The 10,159-nt window shown below is 39.0% G+C and overlaps 1 protein-coding gene across 1 annotated transcript; it reads right to left on the reverse strand.

The window, feature by feature from the left end:
• Positions 1–6,826: 6,826 nt before the first annotated feature.
• On the reverse strand, positions 6,827–7,361 carry LOC116471607 (ATP synthase subunit g, mitochondrial-like). The gene has a single exon (XM_032754169.2). The coding sequence runs from the start codon at positions 7,259–7,261 to the stop codon at positions 6,950–6,952; it is 312 nt and encodes a 103-aa protein (XP_032610060.1). The 5' UTR covers positions 7,262–7,361; the 3' UTR covers positions 6,827–6,949.
• Between the last annotated feature and the right edge of the window lie 2,798 nt (positions 7,362–10,159).

Genomic DNA, 10,159 nt, shown 5'->3' on the forward strand with positions numbered 1-10,159 from the left:
CATGAGATTTGGGCGAGGACACAAATCCAAACCATATCAAATACCTAAGCTTATTGCTGAGACCTTTCCTTGTAGCCAAATGTTGACACTCTGGGATCACAAAACACCTCAGGCAAGTCTTGAAAGACCTCAGCCCCATAAAAGATACTAATTGTGGCTGATCAATACCTTCAAAAGGGTGAATTTAATCCAGATAACAGGGTCATGGTAGTTAATTTTATGTGTCAACCTGACTGGGTTAAGCAATGCCCAGATAGCTGGTAAAACATTGTTTTTAGATATTTATAGGGGTGTTTGTGGGGGTGTTTCTGGAAGACAGTAGTATTTGAATCGAATTGAGTAAAGAAGATCCTCTCTACTAATGTGGGCAGGCATCATTCAATCCATTGAATGCCAAGATAGAATAAAAAAGTGGAGAAAGGGCAAATTCTGTCTCTCTTTCTCATTGAATTGGGACACCCATCTTTCCCTGCTCTTGGATGGCAGAGTACTTGGATTCTGGGACTTACACCACCACCCTCATCTCTGCTTCCCTGGTTTTCAGACTGGGAGTTTTGCCACTCAGTTTCCCGGTGTTATTAGTCAGGCTTCTCCCAACGGACAGAACCAATAGGATATATGTATATATAAAACGAAGTTTATTACAGAGATTTGGCCACACGTTTACATGGTGAAGTCCCACGTTAGCTTGTCTGCAAGCTGGGGAAAGAGAGAAGCCTGTAGAGGCTCAGTCTAAGTCTGAAAGCCTCAAAACCAAGGAAGCTGACAATGCAGCCTTCAGTCTGTGGCCAAAGGCCCAAAAGTCCCCAGGAAGCTGCTAGTGCCAGTCTTAGAGTTCAAAGACCAAAGAACCTGGAGCCTGATCTCAAAGGACAGGGGAAATGAAAGCACGCATCTGGCACAGGAGTAACAAAGAGAGCCAGGAGACTTGGTAGGCAAACTTATCCCACCTTCTTCCACCTGCTTTGTTCTAGCAGTGCTGGCAGCCGATTGGATGGTGCCCATCCACACTGAAAGCAGGTCTTCCTTTCCCATTCCACTGACTCAAATGTCAGTCTCCTCTGACAACACCCTCACAGACACACCCAGGAACAATACTTTACCAGCCATCTAGGCATCCCTCAATCCAATCAAGGTGACACCTAATATTAACCGTCATGCTGGGGTCTCCAGTTGCAGATGTCAGATTGTGGGACTTCTGGATCTTCATAATTGCAGAGTCAATTCCCATAATGTATCTCCTCTAATATAGAATTTATATCCATCCTATTGGTTCTTTTTTTCTGGAGATCCCTGACTAATACAAGGGCCCAATGTGAGGTGCAGTTTCCATCTTTCCACACAGGTTACCCATCATGATTTCTCTTCAGTTGACTCAAGCAGAGTTAGTTGCACCTGGGAACTTTGTTTGCGCTTCTCGTTTAATGCAGTTTGGCAAGGATTTAACAAGACCCTACTCTGTAGCAAGGTTTCTCAACCTTGCCACTCTTGACATTTTGCCTTGACATTTTGTTGTCTAATTCTATGCTGCGCTGTGCTGTCCTGCACATTGTGGGATGTTTAGAAATATTCCTGGCATTCACTCACTAGATGCCAGGGGTACGCCCAACCCCCTAGTCTTGATAATGTCTCCAGACATCAACAGATGTCCCAAGAGTAAAATCACTGTTACTTGAGAAGCACTGCCCTAAACTCTCACCTTTGTAAATAAACCTTCCTTGAATTATCGTATTTTAAGTATGACATCTGTATCCTGTTGGAATTAGTGACTGATACAGAGTGTGTGCAAAGCTAAATGAATTTGAAGTTCATTTTGAGGTGCACAAGGAGAAATAACACGTTTGGTCTTAGACTATCTGGTTATCTTATACAGTAATTAAAAAAATAACTTTGGCTAGTGGAAAGAGTGAGGTATTTGATCTAGAATTGGTAGAATGCCTAGACAGGTGATGATGAGGGCCTAAGTCAAGGCTTCCCTACTGAATGAATGGAGAATAGCTGTACAGGAATATGGACCCCTCACCCCTCGGGATGGTTGAAGGAATCTGAGTCTTGTTTCCAGTAACTTATCCAATCAGATCTTTTTGGCCAGGCACAGTGGCTCACACCTGTTACCCCAGCACTTTAGGGGGCTGACGCAGGTGGATCACCTGAGGTCAGGAATTCGAGAGCAGCCTGACCAACATGGCAAAACCCCGTCTCTACTAAAATACAAAAAATAGCCAGGTGTGGTGGCAGGTGCCTCTAATCCCAGCTACTCAGGAGGCTGAGGCAGGAAAATAGCTTGAACCCAGGAGGAGGAGGTTGCAGTGAGCCAAGATCATGCCACTGCACTCCAGCCTGGGCAACACAGTGAGACTCTGTCTCGAAAAAAAAAAAAAAAGAAAGAAAGAAAAAAGATCTTTTACCCCTATGGCCCATACTTATAGAATATAATTATTTTCTAATGTGAAAATAATTTCACTTTTATGTGGAAAGTGTGAAAACCCTGGCATAAACTAATTCATGGGCAATGAGGACAGTAAAGAGGAATTATATTTCCAAGGTGCTGATAAGGCAAACTTGATTAGACTTGGTGATTGATTAATATGGGGGTGATAGTGCAGAGTCAAGGATGACCCAGGTATTTGCTTAGGTGCCTAGATAGATAGCAGTGGTTTTGCCAACTAAGATTGGGAACACAGAAGGAAGAGAAGAGCATGTTTTGGAGCAGCGGTTCTCAAAGTGTGGTTCCTGGACTAGCATCATCGGCATCACCTGGGGACTTGTTGGACATGCAATTCTCAGACTGCACCCTCGTCTACTCTGGGGGTGGGGCCCAGTGATCTAAGAACCTGTCCAGGTAATTCTGATCTATGTCGGAATTTGAGAGCTTCTGTTCAGATGTAAGGTAACACTTTCCACCCGAGGCTTGTTGAATGTTCCAGCAGGACATTCAGCGAAGTTCGAGTGGCCATCTACCATTGGCTTCCTTGTGCTTAGTCTTATGGGTTTTTGTTGTTGTTATTGTTTTGTTTGCTTATTTTTTTTTAGTGAAGGAAGAGCTGTCAAGCTCCTTTTTACCCCCTTGTTCCTTGAGGACAAACAGAATCACAGAGAACATTTCTTTTAGAAAAATGATACACACAAAACTTGTATAAACGATGGTTATGGTGTTGATATTTCAGTCTGAAGTCTAGCTTTTTTCAGAGGAGCTCTGGAATTCTATGAAGTGACGGGAGGATTTAGGTTCATCTCTTTCTATTTTCCTTTCTGTGCCTTATTCTTAATTAGTAAATGGCTTGGGTACTCTGTGCACAATTCTCAAGTGAAAGCAGAGAAGTGCATGTACATTGGGAGGTACGTTGATACCATCTGGGCTCATCACTAGGTGTCAGAACCAATGAAAGTGAAAAGGTGAGGAACGAGAAGTAGTGAGCAAACCTGCCATCTCTTCTTCCTCCCACTCATTTGTTTTCTATATCAGGGATCAGCAATGGCCCATGGGCCAGATCTGGTCTCTGACCCGTTTTTGTAAACAAAATTTTACTGGAACATCACCACGCCCATTTGTTAACATATTATCTATGACTGCTTTTGCACAACACAGCAGAGTTTGGTTGTGACAGATAATGTATGAAATGCAACATCTAAAACTTTTCTTCTCTGGCCTTTTAGAGAAAAAGCTTACTGACCTCTCCTTGAGACCAGCGGTTCTCAAAGTTCAGCATTCATCAGAATCCCTGGGGTGGGGAGAGGGGTTTGAAACACAGGTCACCAGGCCTCTCCTCCAGTGTTTCTGATTCAGTAGGTCTTGAATGCAGCCTGGGAATTTACATTTCTAACAAGTTCCCAGGTGATGCTGATGTTGCTGGTCGGGGGGCAACAGTTTGAGAATGTATTAGTCCACTCTTGTATCTCTCTAAAGAAATACCTGAAACTGGGTAATTTATAATGAAAAGAGGTTTAATTGTCTCATGGTTCTGCAGGTTGTACAGGAAACATAATGCTGGCATCTGCTTGACCTCTGGGGATGCTTCAGGAAACTTACAATCCTGGTGGAAAGTGAGTGGGGAGCAGGCACTTCACATGGCCACAGCAGGAGCAAGGTGGTGGGGGTGGTGCCATACACTTTTAAACAACCAGATCTTGTGAGAACTCACTCACTCTTATGAGGACAGTACCAAGGGAATGGTGCTAAACCACTCAAGAAATCCACTGTCATGATCCAGTCACCTCCCACCAGGCTCCACCTCCAACACTGGGCATTATGGTTTAACATAAGGTTTTGGTGGGGATACAAATCCAAACTATATCAGAAAACTACTGCTTTCAACAGTGTCTTTGTACCCTCAGAACTCACCCTTGCCTAGATCAAGGAAAAAGCTGCCTATACAAGCTCAATCAGGCTCTGCTGCTACCTCAGCATGGACTGTTACTCTTATGGAACTCCATTTTCATCCTACTGGTTCCCTCTATGTGTGAGTCCTCTCTGCACAAGCCTTTAAGATAAGCTATTTGCTTACATTAAAAAAAAGCCTGCCTTTCTCCTTATTTTTCTGAGGTACAATATATTAGAATGTTGACATCTAGATCTTTTTAAGAATAGCAACTATTCTCATTGATTATGCTTATGATCATCTTTTTCTGTCTGTTTATTCATATCTATTTACCTTGTTCCTGTACCAAATCAAATAAATAATTTGAAAACACAATTTTTGTTTTCCTTATTTGAGTGAAAGCTTTTAAAGAGAGGGAAACTGTTTTTCACAAGTTGGAGAAATTTGTGAATTTCACAAATTTCTCCAACAAACACAGTATCAGCCTGAAATAGGATTAGGAAGAAGTTGAGATAGAATCAAATAGAGGTGTTGACTACTTTCTCCATTTTCATGAGCTAGGCTTTTACAAGGTTGTTTCATTACTTTGTTAGAAGTGCTGTGGCTTAATCACCAGAGCACCAGACAGGGCCATATGTGAATATGGGTGAGAGTACATTCAATAATAAAAGCTTTTGTAATATTCAGGACTTTTCATATGGTTGCTTTCTTCCCTTCCTACAGAAAATATAAAGGTGACTGTCTCTGTGTTTATGATGTAATATAAGGTTGACATAATTTAATTTTGAAGTTGTAAGTTCATAGGAAGTAGGACTATATGTGCCTTATTTGTTGACCAACTATGAGTAAAGTACTATATCTACCCAATAGCTTAATAAATTCATGCAATAACATTTCTCTTCCCCTTCTTCTCATACTGTTATTTATCAGAGTCTATGGTTGAGGAAAAAAACTACCAAGGAATAGTGAAGGTTTATAAGTCAGTTTGTTTCTCCCCATTTCTGCCCTGAAAAAAAAATTGGTAGTAGGAAAATCAAAGTCTGATAAACTTATCATCAAACTTTTAAAAAACATAAAAATTGATGAATTGTTGGGATGAAGAGCCAGGAAAATAGCTACCCAATCTATAAATTTCTCAGCCAGAATGACGTATTAGCAGCCACTCTTTAAATATGAAATGTACTAGTACTGGTTCTATCCATTTATCACAGATTTTATGCCTCAAATATATTCATAATGTATTACAGTGCTGAAGTTCATTTCTCACACATTTATATATTTAATATTTTCCCCCCAGAAGATTTGAATGCGGTTAAAGGCAAAGTTGTATTTCTTCTTGATAATAATAAAATAATAAAGTGTTGCTCATAAAAGAAGTTCAGTATGAATTTATGGCTGGAGCCAGGCTGTATTTTATGCTGCAGTAATAACGCTCTTGCTCACCTGACAGTGGCTTCTTTCAACATCATTACTCTTCTGGTTTAGGACTTTGTGATAAAAAGTCATCTTTTTAAAACTGGCACTTTCAGTTCTTGATAATTCAAGATGATGGGCTTTCAGAAAAACACATGCCCTGAAGAATACCTTAAGGAAACCAAGTGTCTCTAATTACTGTGTCTTTGATTTAATACCAGATGGTAATAATATGACTATTACAAAACGGCGGAGTTGTTTCTACTTAGGAATACATTAGTAAAACTATTCTGTGGTATTAGAAGGAAGGATGGTTATACCAGTTACATCTAGAAGGGTCATTACTTACTGGAAAAGACCATGAAGGGTCTTTCGAGGTGCTGGAACAGTGCATTCTGTTTCTCTGTCTCAGTGCTCGTTTCACAAGTGTGGTCATTTTGTGTCAATACATTGACTTAGGATTTGGGTCCTTGATATATGTTAAGTTTCAGTAAAAATGTCTATTAAATAAGAAAAGGTACAATCTATTAGGGTGACTTGGAAAATCAGCCCTATCTTTTTCTGAAGTTGTCAACTCTATATAAATTACTCTATATAAATTGTCAACTCTATATAAAGACCAATTATTTTCTACTTTGGAAAATCTGCTTAATTGTTTTTCTTTTTGTATTGTACAACCAACATGATGTATGGTGCTTAGGCATCCCCTTCTTCTATTTTCTCTGGGATCCTCCCCCTTGCTCCTGACACTGCTTCTTTTGTGGCGTACGCATTTAGGGGAGGTCTCCATGACAACATGGCAAGAGGTTTTATTTTCTGTTTTATTTTACATAATTTATTACAATTGGAAGGTTCTTGGAATGACCCTGGAAAGGTGCTGATGGTATCTATTCTTCCAGTTTACTTCTACAAATTGAAATAACACTTTAGGGACAAAATGTTATATATATACATACATATACAAGTGTGTATTCTATTTTCATTCCATAACAATGGATATGCGTATATCCATTTGAACATCCCTACTCCAAAAATTCAAAATCCCAAATTCTCAAAAATCCAAAACTTTTTGGTTACTGAAATGATGCCACACGTGGAAAATTTTTTTTTTTTGAATTTTGACAAATCTTATTTTATTCAGATAGCAGTCTGATCACACACGGTCCAACAACATTCAAATAATAAATCATATATAATCAGATGTTAAAGACTGGTCTTCAAACATCATAGCCAATGATGCCATGCTTGCCTAGGATCTCTATGACATAAAACCACATCAACACCTCAGTGGCCACCAAACCATTCAGCACAGCTTCCTTAACTGTGAGTTGTTTGAAGCTGCCAGTCTGAGCACTATTGACTATTTTTTTCAGACTCTGAATAGCTCTAGGGATCTCAGCAGGGGTGGGAGGAACCAGCTCAACCTTGGCGTAGTACCAAAATGTGGCCAATCGAGGCTTCGAGTAAGTCACAGCAGTGTTCACCAGTGCCAGGGTCTTCTCCACAAGGCTACGGACAAATTGGGCCATGGTTCTGGGATGGAAAGTCTGTCACCCTGAACGCTACAAGTGGAAAATTCTACACTTGACCTCATGTGATGGCTCACAGTCAAAAGGCAGTCAAAACTTTGTTTCATGTAATTAAAACATAGAGAAATTTTGTGTTTAGAGAAAATCCAAAATCTGAAAAACTGGTCCCAAGCATTTTGGATAGAGATAGTCCCCCTGTAAGTAACTTCTGCAGTGAGCTGCCATCAGCTGAACAGAAGCTGATAAACTCTTTCACACAGAAATGCCGATAGATAACACTTGTTATCCTTTCCAGACCTATATGCTTTATTGTGGAATGAAAACATTATACACACATATAATATATATGTATATACCATATTATATATAATATTACATTATATGTATAAATATATATACCATTATATAAATGTATATAACATTATATATGTATATTTTATATATATTATATATTATACATAAAATATATATAAAACACATTATATATATATATACACACAAACGTATATATTTATAATCTAATACATTATCCAAAGTGCTTGGGACCAAAAGTGTTTGAGATTTTGGGTTATTTTGGATTTTGGAATATTTACATGTATGTAATGAGATATTTTAGGAATGAGACCCAAAGTCTAACCATGAAATTCATTTATGTTTCATATACACCTTATACACATAGCTTGAAGGTAATTTTGTAGAATATTTTGCATAATTTTGTCCATGAAACAAAGTGTTGACTGCATTTTGACTGCAACCTATCATGTGAGGTCAAGTGTGGAAGTGGAATTTTCCGCTTGTTATATCATGTGAGTCCTCAACAAGTTTTAGATTTTGGAGCATTTTGGATTTTGGATTTTCAGATTAGGGATGCTCAACCTCGATATTATGTTGTTTGGACTGGAGATAGGAAAGCTTTGGGAGGAAAAGAGTCATTTAGTATTTGGGTGGGGGACATGCCTTCCATTCTGACTGAGCACCACAGAACCACTCCTCAAAACTGGTCGTCTATGACCATATTTTGGCAAATCCCTTTGCAAGGGGTTTCCTTCAGGCATGGGTAATGTAATGGGTGTAGTGGTGAGGATGCACCACTGGATTTGGCTCTTGCAGGTACTTTGTCAGGACTCATGTATGACTGGTGTTAACAGATTTTGAACATGCACAATTGGCTACTCCACATGCCCTGGCCTACTGGATAGACAAACAATGAAATGCTTCAAGCCATCAAGTTAATAAAAGCATCTGATAGTAAATTACATCTACTCATCTAGATTAGATTTCTACAGATGAGTGTATCTGTTTACATTAAAGGCACTTACGCATGCATTCAGATCATTATGCTCACAACGCTAAGAGAAACCTTTTGACAATTTTCAATATATACATCTAGTAGCCGAAGTATACATATAAAAACATTATGTTAGCATAATATATTTATATGGCAAGACTGAACATTTTAAATATCATAATTAGAGTTCAGGATAGGTCCTCCTGTCTCTTCCATAATCCCTATCCTAAAAATTCTTGAGTGAAAATAATCATCTTCAGAAAATTTCTTATAGTCTTTCCTCAGGAAATAATTTATTTATTAATAATATGGCAGAGAGTGGCTCAGAAAAAGAAAAAATATAACTTATAGATTATATTTTTAAAATTCCTAGAAGCTAAAGAGAATTAGAAAATGAAACCCAAGGGATCAATAAATTTTCCAGAATGTTGCTGGATTGTGCAGAGATTGCACTGGCTATCTCTTTGTGAAGGGTACTTCTCATTTACAGTTTACCCATGCACTTTGCAAATGCAAAGCACAGCCCAGAATATCCTCATTTAAATGAAGGACACAATTAATAGCCCACCTGCTGGGCTAAGGAGAGAATAGTGTGATAGCGAAGCTGAGCTAATTCTTTGATGCTAGGTTAAAAGTCTTGGTCCTTAACCTCATTTCAAATAAAGAGATCAGAAGTCTCTACAAATAAAAAGAACAAGAGAGCCCTGGTTATATTAGGGGAAGAAAAGATCAGGAATCTGAATGTTTGAGTCCAGACTCTGCCATTTACTCCTTTTATGACTAAGCTTAAAACCAATCTCAATACCAGCTTTTCCATCTGTAAAATTAGCATAACGTTGCTTTACTGAGATAAGACATGGAGATGCAGCAAAAAAATAAAAAGCCTGTACAAACAACTATAATTATGATTGATACAGAAATGTCAAGCACCTGCTATGCTTTGTGCCTTAGGACAGTCCTATGAAGCAGGCTGGGAGAAAAGCCTTGGAAAAATTTGCTAAATTCTTCCTTCATTTGAGAATGAATGGGCTTGAGAAACTGTTTTTAAAGAAACATGTACAGCAAGCCTGGGGTTATTCCATAAGCTTCAATATGGGGAGAGAAAGAAAGGATGAGGCATTCTTCGGCCCTTCCAACTTGCTCTGCATCTTGTTTGCTAATTTGTCTTTATTAGAAAATAGAGGACCTCTGCCACTCAGTGCTCCAAACGAGAATGGAAAAGCACAACTGGGTGTCATCAGTGTCAGTCATGTTGGGTGTAAATGAGGAAATCTAGCAGGGAGGAGAAGCAGAGGAAAGAACTTGATTATGGATAGTTGTGGGTTGGGGATGGCTGTTTCCCTGATGCTCTACCTTTAAAAGAGGTCCAGGAGAGAGGCTGCACTAGCAGAGGGCTGAGGAACAGTGTGCGTAATTCTAGTTATTACTTAATGTTATCTTGAGTGGAAAATAAAGGAATATTGTTACAAAACTCTTCATAGTACTATCTGTTTCTGGGGGTCCTGAAACTGTTGTTCCTGATGCATAGATGCATTACTCTGGGACTTGGTAAAAAAGAGTGGTTTTCCCTAACATTTGTCGGAAATTCCCCTAAAACATTATTTCTTGCA

This window comes from Hylobates moloch, unplaced genomic scaffold (genome assembly GCF_009828535.3).
Source record: "Hylobates moloch isolate HMO894 unplaced genomic scaffold, HMol_V3 SCAFFOLD_2, whole genome shotgun sequence".
Classification (NCBI taxonomy): Eukaryota; Metazoa; Chordata; class Mammalia; order Primates; family Hylobatidae; genus Hylobates; species Hylobates moloch.

Bases quoted from the DNA above. Each gene is read 5' to 3' on its own strand.
- LOC116471607 (XM_032754169.2), bottom strand. From the start codon at position 7,261: ATGGCCCAATTTGTCCGTAGCCTTGTGGAGAAGACCCTGGCACTGGTG.